The sequence below is a fragment of the Eleutherodactylus coqui genome, chromosome 10 (assembly GCF_035609145.1).
Source record: "Eleutherodactylus coqui strain aEleCoq1 chromosome 10, aEleCoq1.hap1, whole genome shotgun sequence".
Taxonomy (NCBI): domain Eukaryota; kingdom Metazoa; phylum Chordata; class Amphibia; order Anura; family Eleutherodactylidae; genus Eleutherodactylus; species Eleutherodactylus coqui.
This window is the reverse complement of record NC_089846.1, coordinates 41811672-41835075: the sequence shown is the minus strand read 5'-3', so window position 1 is coordinate 41835075 and position 23404 is coordinate 41811672. Positions and strand designations below refer to the sequence as shown.

Genomic DNA, 23404 nt, shown 5'->3' with positions numbered 1-23404 from the left:
TATAAAGAGGACGGCCATGTCGACATTAGAACATGATTTCCCTTGTAATCACAGGGGAGGAACCTATTCTTAAATCTGAAAACACTTTTGGTATAGCAAACAAGCTTAGAGTAATCCGGCTCCGCTGCCAGTATGCAAGAATGGAACTGGTGTTTCCAACCCACACAATGCCTTTAGTCACCAGACACATACTTAAAGACGACATCATCTGACAAGTGTGACTTACTGCTTATCTTCCACGCTGACTTCTAACTTATGTGCCTGGTTGGTATGATAAGGAACTTAGCAAAATTATTATTTAAAAAAAAAATGTCCACTTTAAACAGTAAAACCCCTTTTTTTGGAAATTATTATTTTTTCTTCATCATTGCATTCGAAATCCGATAACTTTATTTTTCCATGTACGGAGCCCTATGACGGCTTGTTTTTGGCGCGACAAGCCCTATAGAGGACTTGAGCCTTAACAGCTATGATTGCTATTATAATGCATTGCAAGACTTCTGTACTAGAATGCCTTTTCACTTACACAGCGATCACAGGCAATGGCAAGCTCGGACACCAGCATCTGGCGAACTATTGCCATGGGAGCCCATCGGCCCTACATGATTACAGCGTGCTCCCTCTGTGAACCCTTTACATGCTGCATGTAGGGCGTTAACAGCGGAGATCGATGTTCTAATCGAACTTTGGTGTTGCAGCGGAAGGCTGTATATTAGTCATAGCCGACTCCCACTGCAGGACAGCGCTAGCTCAGTTTCAATCCCGAGTCATCCACATAACATAAGTTTACGTCCTGGAGCATTAAGTACCACACTGAAAGGGAGAGTGGCAGAGATTCGGTGGACTTCCAGTGGGCTGATACAGATCTGATTTCTACAGGAAGCAGACAGCTCTGTTTCCACTGCAGTGGCCCAGTTTTATATTGCAGGCACAATTCTCATTGAAATAAATGGAAATTGGGCCTGCAATACCAAGCCTGGCCACTACATCATGAATAGAGCTGCTGCTTCCTGCAGACATCAGATCATGGCAGCTGCCCTAGCAATGGACCCCGTCAATCTACTATTGATAACCTGTTCTGAGGACAAGCCATCAACAGATTTACAACTGGACAACTGCTAAACAAACACCAGTGACATTTTTTCCCATCATTTAAAAAAAAAAAAAAAACCCTTAGGTTAGAATTGATATTAGTTTCTGCTGCCCAGTCTGAAGCTAGCGGTTCTGCACAGCTGGTGGAGGACAATCGGGCCAGTTTCCTAATTTTCCTTGCACTTCACTGAGGAGGGCAGAGCATTATACTAGGCGTATTCTCTAGTTGGACAGGTATAATGTTGGTGAAGAGACCCATCTGAACAAGGTTGTGTTCTTGTGGCAAATGGGCTTATACAGTTTGATGAAAATGTGTAGGAGCTTCACATATAAAGTATCAAATATAGCAGTAATGCAATATAAGAGTATTAAAATACTCACATGCTGCACATTTAGGTTTGCTCATTACAACCGATTTGCATCTGAACATTTATTACACTTTGTTTAGGAGCTATCAAGTTAAATAAAAAAAATAAACAAACAAGCTTTATTTAATTGTGTTGGCCGTACAGAAGAGTTGGCAAACCCCAAAAATATATATAGAAAATAAACAGTCAATACAAAAGAGACATGGGTTCTTCAATTTATGCTAGGGTATGTTCACTCGGCCGTAATATTGGCCATATGGCCTCGTGAACTGGCCCTTACGCTTTACTAGATACCACCAGTAGGGTATGTTTTTTACTTACTGCATTAGACTCGGTTTTGATCTGTGTACTTGCTGGGGGTTTGGTTCCTGCATTCTGGCCTGGGAGATGAAAAAGATCCAGTTAAAAGGTGAAAATAAAAACAAAACAAAAAAACGGAAGCTTATGGGTGTTCTTAAAGGGGGTTTCCAGTGAAATACTACTGATGACCTATAATCAGGATTGGTCATCAATAGTTGATTGTCGCTCGAGCCCCTGACTGATCAGCTGAGCGGGTGCATGCTGTCGCATGCTGTCAGTGCCTCAATAACACAGAGGTGAGAGTGGAAGCTTTTACGCTGACCTCCCATGTAGTGGCCAGTGCTTTTAACTGCAGGCACAGCTCTCATTGAAATCAATGGGAGTCATGCCTGCAGTTACCAGCACCGGCAACTACATGGGAGGTTAGCATGGAGACTTCTGCTCCAAATACACAGAGGTCAGACTGGAAGCCTCTGCGCCGACCTTCTTATAGTGGCCGGTGCTTGTAACTGCAGGCACGGCTCCCATTGTTTTCAATGAGAGTTGTGCCTGCAGTTACAAGCCCCGGCCACTACACGGAGGTAGTGATCTCCATCTTTTCAGTAGTCCTCTTGTGCAACACTGCTGGACTTTGCTAAACATCTACATGGCAAGTTTAACCCGTTCATCCACTGTGGCTTACATGCATGTCACAGAAGTGCGAGTTGGTTATGAAGTGGGTTTTGCAGCAGAGCCTGCTGCATACCCAGTGTGTGCTGTTTCAAATATCTGACACCCGCCGCAATTAATGTCAGCGTCAAATTGCAGTTGCTTACATGTGCTGTCAATGCTGACTGCTGCACACATGCCTTCAGCCTGTGAGGGGGTCCCACTGCAACTAACCCCACCACCCCTCCTTTCCCAATGCAATTACAGGATACTGATGACTACTGTGGAATGGTGTCCCTGTGCCTAGTGAAAGCTCCCAGAGATCCTGTGCAATTAAGCCTATTAACCCCTGCCTAATAGGCAAACATTAAAAATACAATATACTGCACAACTAAAGTACTGCTGCATATTGTAGAAGTGATCACATGATTGCAAGTTCAAGTCCCATATGGAGTGTAAAAAAAAAAGTTAAATTAAAGGCTATGGATATCTTTGAAGGGCAAATTTTTTTCACTTCAATGCATGCTATTTTGGCCTCCATCAGTCCTGCACACTGATGGATCTCTACTGAGGCTTAGACTGCAGTGCTTATGTATAAGACAAACAGAGCAAGATTTTTAATCAAACCTTATTGCAAAAATGATGGACAGCCCAAAAAACATGCATTTAAGTGAAAAATGCCCCTCAAAGTTGTGCATAGCCTTCAATTAAAAAGCACTATTTTTAAGTGAAATTTAAAAATTAAAAACAAAAACCTTTGTAAAATCTACATTAAAAAAAAAACATTATTGGTACAGCCATGTCCAAAAAAGGCCTAAACTACCCCATTATAGCATTACTTATTCCACATTGTGAATGCAAAAAAAATATTTGCTTTTTTGTCATCCGATTGTTTCCCAAACTCCAGTCATTACGAACCCCAACTGGTCATGTTTTCAGGATTTCCTCAGTATTGCACAGGTAATATGATTATTGTCGGTGCCTCAGACATTGTCACAGGTGTTCTTACTATAGGATATCCTGAACACATGACCTGTTGGGGGGCAGCATGATGACTTCATCCCACTTAAAAATGTTTAAAAGTTTTCTAATACTTCATATGGTACATAAAAAATTACAACTTGCCCTGCAAAAAAAAACAAGGCTCAAATTCAAAGTCAGCCCAACCCTCTATTACTAAGCGGTACCCTGCATCCAGGAGCATCACATACCTTTCTTACTGTGCAGCAGGCTTTCTGGCCCTTTCTGGGTGTCCAGATTAGGCTGATTTTGTTGGTTGTAGAAACGTAACAGACATTGCTGATTGCAGAAATGCTTTATTTCTCCTCGCCAGTGAATAGTTTCTACCAATTTGCCCTGACGCTTGCAGGCGTGACAACGTGCCGCCTATATAGGAACAAAAAAAACATTGGTCATTGTCAATTGTTGTAGACAAAGAAAATGTAATTGGCTGTTTGAATATATCGGATTGCGCCATATGCATAGTCTAGTAATTGACTAAAGGGGTTTTCAGGGACTACACTATAAACCTTCTTAAGGATAGATCATCGACACGGATCCGCCACTTAGGAACTCACTGATCAGCTGATTGAAATGACAACGGTGCTAGGATGTAGAGTCAAGACATTGGGTTGTGACATGGACAAGCACCCTGTCAGTTCATTAGGTCTGGCAGTGAACAGGGGCTGCAGTGTAGGGGAGAAGCTGTCTGCAACACAGAATGGCTTCTCCTGACACTGCGACAAGAATTGACCCCCCCCCCCCCCCCCCCCAGCAGTGTAGGACAAGCTCTGCTCGTTCCGCAGGAAGAGGACATTACAGTTTAGGACGAACAGAGCTTGCCCTACTTTAAAAGGCTGTAGCTCCGTTTCTATCAAGTCAATCAACATGCCTTTGAGGTCATTGTAAAGCTCATATTATTGGCATGTCCGTTGCCCTTACAGAATCCGAGCAACAGCCATTTGCCAGCTGTAAATTTGTTTTTCGTTTGTTATCACCCCCATCAATCAGAAAGCATATTTGCTCTCTAAGTCATAAACTGGGTTTTTCACAGAAAAGGGGTGAAATTATGAGAACTTGCTCATCTAATCCCTCCTCTACACTGTTCAGCCCCTCAGATGTTGCAGTCATTGCTGACCATGGCATCTAAGTGCTTTATCAGATTAAAAAAACAAAAAAAATATAAAAACTTTTTTCCCCTTACACAAGGCTTTAAATGTTGACAAAATGAAAAGAACAAAAATCTACCCTACACATTAATGGTATCAGCACATCTATAACAAGTCATACTATAAATTTATTTATCAAGCAAGGAAAATTCCATAAAAAAAATATATGGATAAAAGATTTTTGTACTTAATGTAAATCTCTCTCGCATCATTCAATGGGGAACACAGCCTAGGACCATGGGACGTTCCAGAGGGGTCCCTTATAGGACAAAAGACAAGCCATGACATTGTGCAACGTCTCGAATGCGTCAGTCTGCAGTGCGTCCAGTACCAGATTAAGGTCCAAGGGAGGGACAGGAAAACGGTATGAAGGAGGCATGAGCGACTCTCTGTAGGAAAGTACAGAAGACTGATTTTGAGGCTGGGGTGTTGGAAAAGAATGGACAAGGCTGATACCTGACCCTTCAAGGAACTAAGGCCCAAGCCTATGTCCAGCCCTTCCTGGGGGAAAGACAGAAGGAGAGATAGGGAAAAATGCATAAGATGGAAATCAGGTTGGCCCTCCATTTGACCTTCTTGAGTAGTGCCATGAAGGAAGGGAAGAAGTATGGGAACTCGAAATTGCTCCAATTAATTATGAGGGTATCCGTTGCTAAAGTCAGAGGGCCCCGAGATCTGAACACACAGGTTGGGAGTTTGCAGTTGAATCTGGAAGCCATCAGATCCGTGTCCAAATGACCCCATTCCTGACAGACCACTTGCAACATGTCAAGATGCAACTCCCATTCTCCCAGGTTGACTGTTTCTCTGGCTAGGAAGCCAGTTACACAATTATGTCCCACCAGCTACGGTATGTGAATTTTCGCTGCTTTTGCCATGACCGCCAAGCTGTGTATCCCACCCATGATTTTTGTATGCAATGACTATTGCAGTTTCAACTTGCATCCAAACTGGGAGACCCATTACTTGGATGCGAAGTTCTGAAGTGACAGGACAATGGCCCAAAGTTCCAAGCCATGTTTCAGAAGGGCAGACTCTTGTACAGTTCAAGATCCTGTGCCGTGAGATTCTGTACTGTCCCCCATCCCCAACCAAGTAGGCTGACATGCATGGTGAGTACTTGCCAGTGTAGAGTCAGAAAGGAGTATCCCAGATGGATGTGTGGGGAGTCCAGCCACCAGATAAAAAAGCATTGAAGCTGGCGAGGAAGGTGGATTTCTTGATTGACAGAGTCCAGCAGATTTGTCCCATCAAGACAGACTAGCCTACCGGAGAGGCCGCATGTGAAACAGGCAGAAGGGAATCGCCTTGAAGGATGAGACCATCAGCCCCAGTTCTCTCATCATGAGAGTAATAGATTCCAGGGAACGCACCTGTCCCTGAAGGAGATGTAATGTCTGAGACAGGAGTAGGACCCCATTACGGGCAGTGTTAAATGAAAGACCAAGAAAGTCCAGATGTTGTGATGGTGAAAGGGAGGACTTTGAGTTGTTGATGATCCAATTGAAGCAGGACAGAATGTCCAGAGCGATATGAAGACTCTTCGGATTGTCTCACAGAGTCTGAGCCTTCACCAAAATGTTGTCGAGATAGGGGATGGCCACTATCCCCTTGGACTGGAGAAGATCCATCACTGATGCCAGAACCTTTGTGAAGCCTCCGGAAGCCGCGGCCAACCCAAATGCAAGGGCCATGAATTGTTAGTGTTCCGAGCAGATGGCGAAGTAGAGGAAACATTGAGGCACTCAACAGAACGGGATATGAAGATAGGCATTCTTGATATCAATGAATGACAGAAACTCCCCCGATTCTATGGACGCAATGACGGACCCTCAACAACTCCACGCAGAAGTTACAAACTTTTAAGTATTGATTTAACGTCTTCAAAACAAATAGGTGTGACAGCGCCGTCCTTATTAGGTACTAGGAAGACATTAGAATAGAACCCTTGAAGCCTTCTAAGAGAGGAATTGGGGCCTATTACAAAAGCTAGGATTTTTCTTCTGTGCAATTCTTGCACAGCTGGATTTGGTTTGTGGTAGATGAGAGCTCTTACCAGCAGTGTACTCTGAAATACTCTCGTCCAGTCTGGCGCCAAAGACGCGTTAGCCAAAAAAGGGAAAACATGTTAATGGCCATTTAGAGATGGCATCTGCGGCCTAGGATTTGAGCCATAGAGTCCGGTGAGAGGTAACTGAAGCTGCTGAGGCACAAGCCAATAGTCTGGCCATATCTACGAAGACCTCACAGATATATTTTCCTACCTGACCTATCTGCTGCACAATGTGCTAATTTTTATGGAGGAGAACAAAAAAAAATAAAAATGCCGCGACGTAGTTGCTTAGCCTATTCAGTAGTGGCCCTACTGACCCAGATAAAGGCAAACAGGCTGAAATGCCTTTAGCAAAAATGCTTAGAATCGCCTATTCTGTAAATTAAAAAAAAAAAAGTGTAGTTACTCTTTCAGTCCATACCAGTCAGATCTCCGTTCATTGTATAGCGGCTGTAACCGGTATTGCAGCTCAGTCCTGTTCACTTGTGACTGCTGAATGTCACATCACATACCTGAGAAGAGGCCGGCACACTCACTAGGGCACTGCAGTCTCTTCAATCAGCTGATCAATAAGGATCCTGAGCAGTACACCCCACCGATCAACTATTGATAATGGCTTATCCTAGGTCCATAGTTTAGTCCTGGAAACTCCATTTAACGCAACAAGCTGAAGTGCATTACTAATGGCCAAGTACCATTAACGATAAGAATAATTTCTGGTCTTATTGCTAAACTCTCCATATTCCTATGTAAGGATGCCATTTACCTTGAAGTACCACAGCAGATACTTGCTCTTGCATTCTTCACTGCAAAAATCCCACGTGCTCCCATCCAGCTCTTCGGTGACTGCGCGTTGGCAGGTTTGAGAACAGTAAGTACACGTTATACAACAAAGGCCTAGGTTCTTCGTAAAGTCTTGTTTGTATAGTAGCACACAACCTGTACAATACACAAGAGATAATACTATGAAATGTGTCATTCGCCATGTGATCCCCGCACTTATCAGACCCATATCCACATCGGTTTCCATAATGCTATATGACCAAATAGTTTTCCAAATGCAGATCCATTGGCTATAGATGAAGGACAGTTTTTCTTTTAAGAGTTCGAGGTGTTGTCGAAGTCTAATATTGATGATCAACATATGATCAGTGGAGGTTCAAAGTAAATGGGACTTAGCTTGCAGTACCATTCTGGGCCACTGCACATTGTACAAAGCTGTCTGTTTCCGTCAACAGAGCAGCACCATATATTACACCTGCCCAGGGAACCCCGCCGATCAGCAATTGACAACCTATCCTCAAGATACCTGAGCAATATTATAATTAAGAAAACCGCTTCTAGGGTGGTCAAAAAAAAAACAAAACAGTAGGTATAATTACATAGCACACACATTTCAGGGCTGAATCTGAAGCCCTGGGGACTCTTCATAATAGTGTCATAAATAGTTGTTTCACAGGACATTCCGATCAAACATTTTGGTAAGCAGACAGGAGGAGAGATGATGCAGGAGTTGTCACTAATTTCTTGGGTGGTTAATGGCCCCCTTAATGGCTCTCTCATCCACAAGAGCATAACATAAGCGGGTCTATGGTATCCCTTCTATAACCAGCAACAGCAGCTGGATTTAAAGGGTACGTATGCTTTTACACAACAATAAGTAAGAGGAGGGGTCGATAGAAGGGAGTAACATGACTGCAGGATTAGACTACACAGACTGGATTTTGGGCGTAAGTGTGATAAGTTAAAAAAAAGTTTTCAACTAATCTTAAACATTCACGAGTCGGATCTCCCCCTTTCAGGAACTTCACATTAAGTTTAAAAGGATTTCCTCGGCAGAGACCGGCTACTGGGCGCTCATATTGTACAGACACCGAGGCGGCCGTTTACTTACCCTCGCTACAAAAATTCTTCTCGACGCCTGAAAACCGTATCTTTTCGTGTAGGATTTTTTCCTGCTTACAATATTCGCACTGTGACACGACTCCATGAAGGCGCTTGTAGTCCTCACAACAATCCTTACAACAGAACTGATAGACATGGTCCTGCAAAAATTAAAGTTATATTAATCTTCCCTTGTGAGAAATTTCGCCAAGCGTCATATTTCCCCAGTCAGGTGACAAGCCTTACCTGCCAATCCAAGATCTCTGGTTTGCCGGTAAACATGTTGTGACAATAATGACAATTGAGATGGATCCCGCCCTCTGGACTGGTACGCTAAAAGACACGGGAAAACTTTCATGACCAACATATCACAACTTTAACCCTTTCAAACAATGGCTTTGGTTAAAAACCTTTGTATCTCCAATTATAAACAAGTTTCCATCAATCAATAGTACAAGTAAAAGATAAAAACTTAGTAATGTGGCTTATTACAGAAAAATGCCGGTTTCTCCATTTACGTATCAGCCTAAGTTGCCCTTCCCTCCCGCACAGATCACTCATTCTGAGTTTAAGGCCACATTCAAACGGACGATTTTCGCCTTAAGAAAAATCGCAGCAATATTGCACTGGTGGTCCGTGCGATATTACTGCGTTTTCTTGCAGGGATAATGTGATTTTATGTTGCTACAAAGACGCACATGGTGCTAGAAAGTTGCGTGACTTTGTGGCACCAAGTGCGAGGTTTTTCGGCGGAAGGGCTGGCTGTGATTGGTTCACGAGCACCCTGGCTCAGCCAGTCAGGGTCGGCGCTTGATGAACCAACCACAGCCATTCATTCATTCATTCAACAGTATTTTCGTGCGATGCAACAGAAAGGAAGGCACCATAGGGAAACATGGGCTACAAAACAAAGAAAAAAAAAACAACCCCTCACCCCCACCCTATCATATTCCATGGCTATAACAAGACTGAAGATCAAGTCCACGGTAGGTTACCTGGAAGGTGGTCCAGCAGCTGGGACTGCAGAACTGGTAGAGAACACGTTCTGTTTTGTTGTAATATGCGGGTTCTGACAGACTGCGCCGACACAGGCTACAAGGTCTTGCAGGGCCTGAGGAAACCATTGAAAGAATTTGGTTTAAAAAAGGGACATTTCCATCAAAAGTATTCCTGTTCACATATTAACAAGCGGTACGTGAATACATGTCATTTATTTATTTTTTCTAATGTATGTAAAGCAGCAGGTGAGACTACAAAAAAAAAAGGATTAGGAAATAAACATTTTTATCTATGAGAATATATGTCCCCATTGTAAGACATGTGCCTCACCTGGTATTCCAGTCTGTTTGACTTTATGAGAGGTAATGCAGCAAATAGAGCAGAACAGACCCACACGGCCATTCTTATCCACATTAGAGAGCATTTCAAAGTTTTTACAAAGTGTTTTGCAGTACATACATGGATAAACTTTTGTGTTTTTCTGTGAAAGACATAGAAATTGTAAATTTATTACACGTCTTGAGAACACAGCAATAGGCAATATCATAACTCAGCACTGAAGACACTTTGTTGCTCTATGTGATCTACAAGTTTATAGAATGGTTTCCCGGTTTACAAGAGTTAATGGGGAGCTCTTCCAATAGCGTCCTGAATATATGAACTGGACAAACATTACACCAACTTTTTCAAAATGGTGCACGACGGCATGAGATATGTGGCACTTGTCATGGCTGATGTACGCATACACCAACATTAGGCATCAAAAATGGCGCAAGCTTATTACAATTGCTCTTATAGAATACAGGGTTCCACTTCTCTGCTCCGAGGAATAGGAAAGGGGAATCGCTGTGATCGAATGGCTATCTCAGGACGGGACCCAACAGCATCGACTGGACCACATTGACTATAACGGGATCCATTTGCTCTCCGCTCAGCTGTTGGCTTTTAGCCGGAAGAAAAGGTTCTTGTATTTTGAGCTAGATCTGTGATAGAACCTCTGAGCAGAAGTTGCAACGCAGATGTGAACCACATACCCTAAAAGTGGGTTTTCTCCTACAGAAGAATGGCTAACACATGGCGTCAACGAGTCCACCAGTACAGACGCAGCTGTCTCCAATGGCAACAAGACGTCTTGACTCACCTTCTTGTAGTTGTTTAAACAGGCTGCATTGCAGAAGCGCTTCTGCTGGCCTTCATGGAACAGGTACTCCAGTGGTAAGCCTTTGTTATAGATGTAGATGCCGCAGTTGTCGCAGCAGTTTGTTTTCAGACCTTTGGTGGCTCGAAATTTGGTAAAACAGGTATTGCTGCACAATCTGTGAACTACACTTCCGTTACTGACTTCATGTTGAATCTGTAGGAAAAATAAAATAAATAAAAGTTAAAAATGTAGGTTTTCCTTCAGGGACACCAACTACCTACATGGAGCCTTTGCCTTGAAAAGTCAGCCGTATATATATATATATATATATATATATATATATATATATATATATATATATATATACATACACACATACACACATACTGAGATGCACATCTTTACCCTTTCCAATCCAATTTGTATCCTGGTTTTCCTAGGGGGCTTACTCTTTTTCTGCCATTATACAATACGTTATCTGCTGGCTAAAGCCAGTACTGCATGAGGTGACACATTGGAGAGGCTCCGACAGCAGAGAGGCTGGCAATATACAGTAAGAGAACCCCGACGGACGTCTTCCAACATCGGAGCTGTACAGCCTTAAATCATGTCTTCAAAGGTCAGACATTGGATTGGAAAGGGTTAAATGGTTTCTCAGTGGCACTGGAGGTACGCTTTAGTTTACTTTGGACCAATACTTGTTACGGGGGGGGGGGGGGGGTCAGAAAAGTCTTCAGATCCTTTCGTTTTTTTAACATTTTGCAATGCTGCGGCCTTATGCAACTTATTTATATATTTTTTCTGCACTCAATACTCCATAATGACGAGAATGAAAACAGAATGTTAGTTGCCCATTTTTATTTTTTTTAAATTTATACAGATTTCTAACATTTTGCATTGACATAAGTATTCACACCCTGTACTCAGTACTTAGTTGAAGCACCTTTGACAGCTATTACAGCCTTCTTGGGTTTGATGCCATAAAGTTGGCACACCTGGATTTGAGGGTTTTCTGACATTTTTCTGTGTAGATCCTCTCAAGCTTTGCCAGGTTGGATGCTGGCCATCTGTGGATGGCCATTTTTAGGTCTCTCCAGAGATGTCTGATTGGGTGCAGGTCAGGGCCACTCAAGGACATTCATAGAGTTGTCCCTAAGCCGCTCCTGTGTTGTCCTGGCTGTGTGCTTAGGGTCACAGTCTTCCTGGAAGGTGAATCTTCTGCTCAGTTTGAGGTCCCTTGTGCTCCCCCAATGGCGGAGAATTCTATTCTTCCATATGAAAAAAACAGCATACAAAAATAGAAAAAGTGCCCAGATAAATTCTATAAAATCTGGGGAATGTGGTGTGGCTCATTAACCACAACAAAAACGCAAAATGCATTTCAGCCGTTGGTGGACCAAATAAGGTTTTTCGACCCATCCAGTTGCTACGAAGGGCTGCTGATAAGTCTTTGGCTTTACCCACAAAGAAATGAGATAGGAAGATGAAACTTTACATTTATCCCACATACTCTCCACTGCTGTCAACGCACTTCTTACATCGGTATTCCAAGTTCTGTAAGCCTTGCAAAAAGAAGGATTTCGGTTGTGCCTCAAACCAGTCATCCATAGCAGCCATGGCATCAGAAGTGGTGTGAAATTTGCTACCCTTGAGGTGTTTCTTCAGGTTTGGAAACAGATGATAGTCGGAGGGAGCTAGATCTGGTGAATAAGGTGGGTGGTCAACCAGCTGGAAGCCTAGATCCACCAGTTTTGCCGTGGTCGCTTGTGCAGTGTGAGCGGAGGCGTTGTCTTGCAGGAACAAGATTCCTTTGGACAGCTTGCCGCGCCTTTTGGCCTTCAATTGGTCCAAAAGTTCAATGTAATACCTTGCATTGATGGTGGAACCATTTTGAAGGTAGTCCACTAGCAGCACACCCTCCTTATCCCAGAACACAGACGCCATCACCTTAGTGGCTGAACTTCTTTGGGCGAGGAGAACCTCTGTGCCTCCACTCTCTGACTGCTCCTTGGTTTCAGGGTAATACAAATAAATCCATGTCTGATCCATAGTGACCAGTCGATCCAGGAAGTTCTTATCAGTCCAGAAACGCTGACAAATGGACCGGGAAGTTCACACCCACATGCTTTTCTGATCTGTTGTCAAACATTTCGGGACCCACTTTGCAGATGTCTGCTATTCCTTCAGCGGAAATTGGCCAATTCTCCAGTATGAGGTTGGGCACAGTATCGATGATCTCCGGGACAACAGCCTCTCTCATTTGTCCCGGACGTTCCTCATCATTGGTGCTGATGTGGCCCGTTTGAAATTTGGCAACCCAGTTCTTAACTGTAGAATATGAAGAGCATTGATCCCCCAATGTCTGCCACATTTCACCATGAATATCCTTCGCAGACTTTCCTTGCAGAAACAAGAATTTTATCACTCTTCTGCTCCCATTCGCTGTGAATATCGCCTTAGACTCCACCATTTTGTTTTCCTGCATGCCTAGATCACTGTTGCCATAAGCTACAAACACAACATTTTGAAAACATATATTAGACACATAAGGCTTTCATGTGATATAACATTCGTTACCATAGAAACAAAAAAGAGCACAAATCCAAAGGCTTAGCAGCACCCCCTCATATTTAGCCCTTCACAGGTATGAGGATAATATAGAATGGTAGAGTTGGAAGGGACCTCCAGGGTCATCGGGTCCAACGCCCTGCTCAGTGCAGAATTCACTAAATCATCCCAGACAGATATTAGTCCAGCCTTTGTTTGAACACTTATATTAAAGGAGAACTCACCACCTCCCATGGTAACCTGTTCCACTTATTGATCACCCTCACTGTCAGAAAGTTTTTTCTAATATCTAATCTTAGTCTCCTCCCTTTCAGTTTCATCCCATTGCTTCTAGTCTTTCCTTGTACAAATTAGAATAGGGCTGATCCCTCTGCACTGTGACGGCCCTTCAGATATTTGTAGACCGCTATTAAGTCTCCTCTCAGCCTTCTTTTTTGCAAGCTAATCATTCCCAGATCCTTTAACCGTTCTTCATAGGACATAATTTGCAGACCGCTCACCATCTTGGTAACTCTTCTCTGAACTTGCTCCAGTTTGTCTATGTCTTTCTTAAAATGGGGTGCCCAGAAGTGGACACAGTTTTCCAGATGAGGCTTGACTAAGGAAGAGTAGAGGGGGGTAATGACCTCATGTGATTTAGACTCTATGCTTCTCTTAATACATCCCAGAATTGTGTTTGCCTTTTTGACTGCTGCATCACATTGTTGACTCATGTTCAGTCTATGATCTATTAGTATACCCAAGTCTTTTTCACATGTGCCGCTGCTTAGCCCAATTCCTCCCATTCTGTATGTGCTTTTTTCATTTTTCTTGCCCAGATGTAGGACTTTGCATTTCTCCTTGTTAAATACCATTCTGTTAGTCGCTGCCCATTGTACAAGCTTTCCTAGATCTTTTTGAATACTCTCCCTCTCTTCCCTAGTGTTAGCTATCCCTCCTAGCTTTGTGTCATCAGCAAATTTGATCAGTTTCCCTTCAATTCCCTCTTACAGATCATTTATAAAAATATCCTGAACTCCGTGAACCATCTCTCCAAATACGCTATGTTATACAATGTATATTGTATTAAGTAATTCTAACAGTTTTGTAGACTTGAACCGTGTTACACTCAGGTTTGTTACTGAGTAATAGAATTTGATGTGTTCTATTATTCTCAATAAAATGAGTTAAAAAATAAATAAATAAAAAAAAATATTATATATATATCTGTACTTTGCTTCATTCAGCTTTCCATCCACCCTGACAGGTCTCCCTGTCCCCCAGCATGATGTGGCCATCACCATACTCCACTGTAGGGATGGTATTGGGCAGGTGATGAGCGGCACCCGTTTTCCTCCAGACATAATGCTTAGAATTGATGCCAAAAAGTTCAATTTTGGTTTCATCAGACCAGAGAATCTTGTTTCTCGCAGTCTGAGAATCTTTAGGTGCTTTTGGTAAACTCCATGTGTCTTTTACTGAGGAGAGGCCACTCTGCCATAAAGCCCAGATAGGTGAAGGCTGCAGTTATGGTTGCCCTTCTGGACGTTTCTTCCATCTGCACACAGGATCTTTGGCGCTCAGCCAGAGTGACCATTGGGCAAATACTTATGTCAATGCAAAATGTTACCTTTTCAATTTTTAAAAATGTACAAAGATTTCAAACATTGTGCTTTCACTTTCCCATTATCGGGCATGGAGAGCAGAATGATGGGAGAAAAACAATTTTTTTTTTATTTGCAGAAGGCCACAACGTAACAAAAAATAAATAAAAAAATGAAAGGGTCTGAAGACGTTCCTGTATATGATTCTACCGGTGGGAATTTATGAATTCCTGCACTTGCCAATTAACACAGCTTGTTGTACATGCAACAATACACTGACTTACTAGAAGTCATGGGACAGGAACTAATATGGTGTAGGACCCCCTCTAGTCCGGTGAAGTGCAGCAACTTGACATGGCATGGATTCCACAAGTGGACGGGAGCCGTCTGGAAGGATGATGAGCGCTACTGTCTGGATAGCCGCCCACAGCTCTGTGGTATTTGTAGGTGCAGGATCTGGGGTGTGAACAGACCTCTCCACTGCTCTTAAAGGGGTTGTCTCACGGCAGCAAGTGGGGTTCAGCACTTCTGTATGGCCATATTAATGCACTTTGTAATATACATCGTGCATTAAATATGAGCCATACAGAAGTTATTCACTTACCTTCCCTGCGCTGGCGTCCCCGTCTCCATGGCTCCGTCTAATTTCAGCGTCTAATTTCCCGATTAGACGCACTTGCGCAGAAGGGTCTTTTCCCTTCGGCTCGGTCCGGCAGCAGCGGCGTTCTGGCTCCGCCCCCTTCTACGCGCCATCGCGTAGCTCCGCCCCATCACGTGCCGATTCCAGCCAATCAGGAGGCTGGAATCGGCACACGTGACGGGGCTACGCGATGACGCGTAGAAGGGGGCGGAGCCAGAACGCCGCTGCTGCCGGACCGAGCCGAAGGGAAAAGACCCTTCTGCGCAAGCGCGTCTAATCGGGAGATTAGACGCTGAAATTAGACGGAGCCATGGAGACGGGGACGCCAGCGCAGGGAAGGTAAGTGAATAACTTCTGTATGGCTCATATTTAATGCACGATGTATATTACAAAGTGCATTAATATGGCTATAAAGAAGTGCATAACCCCACTTGCTTTCGCGAGACAACCCCTTTAAATGGTGACTGGTCTCATGTCAGATGACATGCATGCCGCACCACTCATAGAACTCTCTAGAACGCTCCTTGAAGAAATTCTGGATAACTTGGGCTCGATGGCAAGATGCATTATCCTGCTGGAAAATCCTATAATTGTGAGGGCAGCGTAAAGCCTATGAAGGGCTGAAAATGGTCAACTCGCAGTGAAGCACAGAGGGCACTGGTCAATACTGCGTTTAGTCATAGCAGCGGACCCAACCCATACCATGAGGACACACACATAGCAATACAGAACCACCACCAGCCTGCAGTGCTTATTGACATAGTCCATTGCTTCATTGGGTCTGACCCATACCACCAGTCGGAAACAATTGGTACTCTAGGTCCAATAAGCAACTTCGCAAGCCCAAGTGAGACGATGTGTCCGCTGTTGTGCTGGTAACGAGAGGCAATATAATAGGTCTTCTGCTCCCTAGCCAGACGCTGCCGGTCGCAATCATTAAACACCTGTGGGCGGACACTGTGCTGTCCACTGTTGGGTGGTAATGCCTTCTATGATGTATTCCCGATACACACGCGACACTGTGGATTGTGAAATGTTAAATGCCCGTACAACTTCAGCAACGTAATATCCAATCCATCTGGCACCCATTATTATGGCGAACCCAAACTCTGATAATTCATCTCGCCATGCCATGAGCATGCCGGCCGGTATTCAACCTCGCTCTCAAGGTAACACCTCACAACTTATACAGGGTGTTCCCAAGCCATCTCCTGAGGTAGTGCAACTTCAGAGTCTGTTTACAAAACTGCTCTCCCATGACTTTTGGCATGTACGTGTATTCCGAAACTGCAATAAAAGGCAGCTCTTCCTAAAAGCGGTCTAATATGGGCCGCAATCATCCGCAGTACAGAGATAGCAGGTACACGGAATCGCTAGCCGGGGTCACAGCCGGATTCTGCTGCGAAAACTGCATGCAGAATCCGGACTGTTTGTATGAGCCGGTCTAAAACACAGAAGAGCAAGAAAACGGAAAGGAGCAGAAAATGACAAGTAAATACATTTGTCATTAACTAGATGATAACGTTGCCCACGACATCATTTTCTTTGCATTTCTGCATTAGCAGCTTGTTCCTTGGCCTCACCTCACCACTCTTGTGACAGATGCTGCATTTTATGATATCAGGAACATCCGAGGAGCTCTGGGAACTGGATCGAGGCTGGGCTTCATACAGCGAGAGACAGGCGTTGGAGCAAAATTCTTGGAATCCAGAACCAGTCTGAGCGACCACAGAATCTTTGGAGTTACGAATGTCCCTAAAATGTATAGAGAGCAGGTGAACAGGGCAGCAACCAGCATAGTAAGAAACAACGAACACAACAGCAAGAACAGTTACCTGCGTCACACACTACAACCACTCCCCGACATAATCATCATCATCATCCAACTTACTTCTTGCAGAAGGTGCAGATCTTCTTACACAGTGGTTTCTTGGAGAAGGTAGTAAGACAGGTTGAAGAACAGAAGAGTTGGGGCAGTCCTTTGCGTTGGTACGCCGTCTGTCCCTTCTGCAAGGGGGTTCGGCAGTGAGCACAAGACATCTTGGTCAGCGCTGGTTTGGGAGGACGTGGTGGAATCTGGTTTCGAAGCGACAGGCGAGTTGGTGGGCGTTTACTGACAGTTCTAAAGGGCACAAAGTCTTCATCGTTTGGGTCGTCCACCATAGCGTCCGAATCTTCGTCAGAAATCTGCACTGAATAATACACATTCATGTCAATAACCTGAAGTGTTTCAAAGAAGTAGGAGAAAAAGAGAAGTGCATCTACAGAGTACATCAGATTTTTTATACCAAAAGTTATATTTGTATGGGAGAGGCAAGAATTAACACTTGCTGGACCCAAATATCTAATCACTTAAAGACTAATGGGGCATTTACACAGGACAATTATCCTTCAGAATCTTTCAGATTTTCACACTCCTACGGGAATTCGACCAATAGTTATCGCCCCATGTCAACGCATGCAGCGACTGAACTTGTTCAGTCATCCAGTTTCTGCATGCAGAAAATGGGAACGGTGTTACTGTGAATGGAGGCGGCGGTGGAAGAAGGCTCCTCGGTCCGCTCCACCTCCATGCCGGCCGTGCTGTGAGTGATGCCAGCGATGCTCACTTCTGTGTAACAGTGCAGGAGCGAGCATCACTAGCACCAGCTGCCAGGCATTACTTGCTTGACAGCTCATCCCATATAGAAGGACCATAGAGCTATATTCACATGGGATAGATTTGCTGCAGAATGTCCACAGCGGACAATCCATAGCGGATCCGCAGCAGAAAGTCTACTTAAACTCCATTTGGTGCGGAATTTGACGCAGATGTTTAACAGGATTCTGGCGTGGAGCTCACGCCGTCATTAGAAGAGGTGGATTCCTCAGCGTATCCAGTGCTAGAATTGCTATAAAATTACGCACCGCTTGTCAATTTCTGCACAGGGTTTGTGCAGGTTTTTCCCACAACATGTTGGGGAAATGTTGAAAATCGAATCCACTTTGCTGCTTTTGTAAATGCTGTGGATTTAGGCTTGGAAAATCTGCACCAACTCTGCCTAATGTGAACACTGCCTAAAGAGCCCTATGGTAAGCAAGATGGTAGTTTTAGTAGGTTACACATTGTTGACTAGATCAGTATATGGGTGCCCAAATGGTCTACAGGTATCCTGGCCACCTGAAATGGGGCTACTTTGGGCAGAGCCTCAGCTGCCGATGCCAGCCTCAGACTAAATCCTACAATAAGACAACGTTCAGGCTGTTACAATGTAACATATGGTACTGTTGGTCTTCTCGCACTACAAACCTGAAGCAAAACTCCCTAATACTGGAGGATTACTCCCATCCTATACAGAGGTGGCATAGCGAACTGTCAAAGTAAGGACAAACTTAAGAGGTCTCATGTATGATAAAGGGCTGGCCCACCGTTGCACTTCCTGTAACGTCCATGAATTGGGTACCTTTATGTCTGCCGAACACCGGTGATCTCATATCTTCCAAGCGATACCATTATGCCAGGATATGCAATCATTTTCTGATCACTGATACCCCGACCTCTGTGACTAGTACGAAGGGGCAACAGCCCTGATTCAGTGTTACATCGTCTTCACTGCGGTTCTCCTGGCCATGTGCTGCGCAGGCACCTGCAGCGCAGCTTTATTCAAGTGATTATACCATGGCCAGGAGCGCCACAGTTTAGGGAACACTTTGGAGCTCTAAACCGAGATAGTGATCCCTTCAGTCTCGTTGGGAATACAACTGAGGTGCTCGCCTACTTGAAAGTGATGGCAAATCCAGGCAATAAACCATCACTTCATTAGGCTAGTTTCACACAGGCGAGAGCAATTAACGGGCCGTGAACCATAGCTCGATGTTGCCTTCGCCATCTATGTGAAAGCCCCGTAGACTCAAGACGGTTTCATGTTATCACAGCGGGGATGAAGGAAATCCTCCGCCGCAGCTGTCACAGCCGCAGCAGAGGATCATAGAGTTTTTCCATTGCTTTCAATGGGGCTGGCGCTAGATCGCAGCTAGATAGAGCATGCCACGATTTTTTTCCTGAATAGCATTGTATTGCTATGGAGGAAAAAAAAAAATTTGCTCAGGTGTATGACCCCATATCCAAAAGAATGGGATTCATATTTGTGCGTCTCGCAACGCACAAATATCGTGCGATTTTCTCGTCCGTGTGAAACCGCCCTAAGATGGGCGTAACCCTTTAATCTGTACTTAGAACATTTTCTACGTACATTCACATTCTGCTTTGCATACCTGCTGGTGTACACTTACTGCTTTCAGAAGTGGGCTGTGTATCTGTACGACGTGCTCTGTCACTGCGCTTTTGCTCCTTGGAGAGAGAGAAAAAAAAAGTAATTCAGACTTTAGAAACTTTTCACCAAACAGTGTAGAAGTAACATTTATTTGGAAGCCAGTTAACGGTAGCTGAGAGTTTGGTACAATGGTTTCCAGCCTTGGCAGTATTATATGAGTAAAACCCCCCTGCAGCAGGAATCCTTTGCTAGTTTATTGACCTGTGTTTGGGCAGAGCCCTTGTAATATATAATATGTATTTTGTATAGGCAGACAAGCCTGACTGTTCAGGGAAAGGTCAATGCAAGGCAGACGTTCCCTCCCCAATCTACAGCAAAAGCTGCGGACAACATGTGGATTTTGTGACAGATTCACCACGAGTTCCATCCCGTTACACTGTCGATGCCGATCAGACAACACGCGTGTGCTATCCAACATGTGTTGCACCAAGATTCTCAGGTGCATCCTAGCTTTGCCACCAGAATAAAGCCTAAATCTGCAGCATTTCAATCCCAAGTGGACGCACCCTTACAATAGTGGCAGAATCATGATTACAGCTCTGGGCCAGGGGCGTAACTATAAGGGATGCAGAGGATGCGGTTGCACCCGGCCCAGGAGCCTTAGGTGGCCCATAAGGCCTCTCTTCTCCATATAGGGAGCCCACTACTATGAATAAAGCATTATATTTGGAGTCCCTCTTGCAGGTTTTGCATTGGGGACCAGGAGCTTCAAGTTACGCCTCTTTTTCAGCACGGTTTAGGTATGGGTACGGGTACAGCTGGATAGGGGGACCCCAGCTGAACTTTTGTACCGGGGCTCCTGAGCCTTTAGTTACGCCCCTGCTCTGGGCTATAACAGTACAATGTAGGTAAGAAAAGTTCTATTATTCACTTACTAAATTATTTTATAGCTCACCTAAAACTATTGAAGGAAACCCTGAACCTACAAGCACTAGGGCTTCATTCAGACGCCACTTGTAAGCCAAAATCTGCAGTTGGTCTGAAATCTGAAGAGGTACAAACCTTCTATTATACTATCGCTCTGTTGGTTGTATTCGTGGTGTTGGGTCACAAATACTGATGCAAACTACTACACAGAGCACTGCTGTGTGAACGGGGCCTAAAACAATCTTGTAGAAATCATGCTGAGAACATGGGGTTAATATCCAGGTGAACGCTTCCATTTTTTTGGGGGGGAAGGTAACAGTTGGGAGGGCGGGGCTTAACTATTCTGTAGCCCGCCAAAGTCGGGTGCGGGGAGTGGCTTCCAACGCAGCCCATTGTCTTACACCCAGATACAGGATTGTGAGAAGTAGGAAGGGGAAATGGCTCATCTCCTCCTGAGACACGGATGAGACGATTCCCAGTATGCATACTGCAAATGTATACCGCAAACACAATGCAAGCATAGCCTAAAGGTTAACTTTTGGTGAATGCTTGCCTAATAGGAATTTGTTACCAGACAGGCCCCTTTAAGTAAAAGCAGCTATTAGATTCTCCATTGGAGGTGAGTGCTATTGGTCAATAAATGCACCTACTTAAAGGGGTTGTACCAAGATTACAATTTATTCCCCTATCCACAGGATAGGGAATAATTAGTCGATCAGTGGGGGGGGGGGTCTCACCACCAAAACCCCACAAACTATACAAGTTTTGGTCTCTTAGTAACTGTACTGACCCATAGAATAAAGTTATGTCAAGTGTGTTGCGGTTTGTGCGCCGTAGAAACAAGACGCACTGGAAGATGGTGGAATGTCATTTTTTTTCCCATTTTACTCCACTTAGAACTTTTTAAAAGTTTTTCAGTACATTATATGGTACATTAAATAGCACCATTGAAAAATACAACTCGCAAAAAACAAGCCCTCATACAGCGACGTCAATGGATAAATAAGGGGGTTTCGTTTTTTTTTCTCCCCTCTTTTAAAAAAATTCGTAAATGGAAAAAAAAAAGGGCCGTGTCATTAAGGGGTTAAAGACCTCCCTCTAGTAAAGCGCTGAACCTTCTTTGCCCTTCCGAACCGCAGCAATGTAGTTCTGGAGTCTATCCGAGGGTATCAGAGGACCCAGGGCGTGGTTAAGAAAATAACCCCCCCCAATACAGTTACTCCACCGCCACCAGCCTAAACTGAACGAAAGGGTTGATCAGATTCATGCAGCCAAATTTTACCCGACTCATCAGTACGGTCCAACAAATCTAGATCCCACAACCCAGGAGATGTTTTACCGCTGCTAAACCAACCAATATTTGCACGCTATTGCTCACTGGAATCTCACCTTTCTGGTTCTTAGGGCCCTGCTGAACGAGCCAATTTGGCGTGTGAATGAGCGAATGATGTCATTGTTCGCTCGCTCACTTGTGCACTTGGTTTATACATCGTTTAGTCCAAACTGGTTGTTTGCTCTTATAGCCCGTCTGTGCTAAAGAAGAGTCGTGCGTTCTGCCACGTAACTTGGAGCACCAGAGTTGTATCCAGCTGCAAACTTGACTCGCCTATTCGTCAGACCAATTCTTAACATCCTCCTGTGACCCCTTTCGTCATCTATGCCTGCAGGATTCCCTTTCACTGGATGTTTCTTCTCGATCACACCATTCTCCAGGTGGCGCTACAGAGGTATTATTGCATCTTCCTTATTTGCATAAATTACCCAGAGGAGCATGCATGACCTTAAGTCTCCTCAAACACCTCTCAGGCGTCTTCTCACACCCCTTCTGGGTGCACTCCTTGCGGAGAGACTATGCCCCTTCCTGACCCACTCACCCTCAGTGTGTCTCCAGACACTTTTTGGGCACTCTCCTTAAGGAGAGATGACACCCCTCTTGACCCAGTAACTCAACACTATTACAAGAGAAACCCTAATACAGTTGACAATTTCTGATATACCGCTAGTTTTGCACCCTTTCTTGTTCCAAGTCACTCGGATCACTTGATTTTCCAATGTGGATTCGCACTGAAACTGATCTATGGGAAACGTGATTTTATACTTCGGGGGTCACAGGTCTAATTCCCATACAGGGAAGCGCCAATCATGCTGTACTCACAGTAGAGCAAGCAGGGAGGTGAGGGGTCTGACTCTGAAGGGATGCATGCTGGGATACTTACTTTCACTTTGCCTGAAGTCCCACCCACACAAGCCTCCTGTTGAGAGGACCACCACAGGAGCATTGGGCCGTGGAAGGGTTATATAAATGACATATATACCGTCTATTTTAGCATGAAACAAGTTTTCTTCTTTGTTCCATTTATTATCTGGGGCCCTAGGGATATTTTATGCTGGAAGTGGACGACCCCTTGCTAAATTTAAGGAGGTGAAGCGCACCAGAGATCTCTTCCATCCACCCATCTCTATTCACAGTGAACAGGCAGTCATTCATAGCTGTACCACTACCTGTTTACACAAGCCGATAGTAGTTTGGATTTTAGGTAAAACTAAAAACCAAGTGATTCCCCCCCAAAAAGGAAAGATTCTTATTCACTTGCCCTGTTGGGTCCCTTGTTTACGCAGGACGAGTCACCGTTGATGGCCCCTTTGAACCATTATTTGGGTGACTTATCGGTCCATGTAAAGTCACCCCAAGACCTGAAACTACCACTGCTATGATCAGCTGTCCTTGCGTGCCTTTACCCCCAAGAATTTACACCCAAGTGTGACTACAACTAACAAGT

At 44.3% G+C, this 23404-nt stretch overlaps 1 protein-coding gene across 5 annotated transcripts in view; it reads right to left on the bottom strand.

Moving 5' to 3' along the window:
• The window catches only part of ZMYM3 (zinc finger MYM-type containing 3), a 68502-nt gene that overhangs the window by 18443 nt on the left and 26655 nt on the right, over nt 1–23404 (bottom strand). For all 5 annotated transcript variants that reach the window (XM_066580865.1, XM_066580864.1, XM_066580863.1 and 2 more), the window contains 11 exons: nt 19717–19774; nt 17336–17636; nt 17028–17199; nt 10654–10866; nt 9843–9993; nt 9509–9624; nt 8760–8846; nt 8524–8674; nt 7396–7568; nt 3620–3794; nt 1782–1840 (listed from right to left, as the gene is read on the bottom strand). In XM_066580865.1, the coding sequence (XP_066436962.1) occupies nt 1782–1840; nt 3620–3794; nt 7396–7568; nt 8524–8674; nt 8760–8846; nt 9509–9624; nt 9843–9993; nt 10654–10866; nt 17028–17199; nt 17336–17636; nt 19717–19774 (1656 nt within the window). The remainder of the gene's footprint in view (nt 1–1781; nt 1841–3619; nt 3795–7395; nt 7569–8523; nt 8675–8759; nt 8847–9508; nt 9625–9842; nt 9994–10653; nt 10867–17027; nt 17200–17335; nt 17637–19716; nt 19775–23404) is intronic.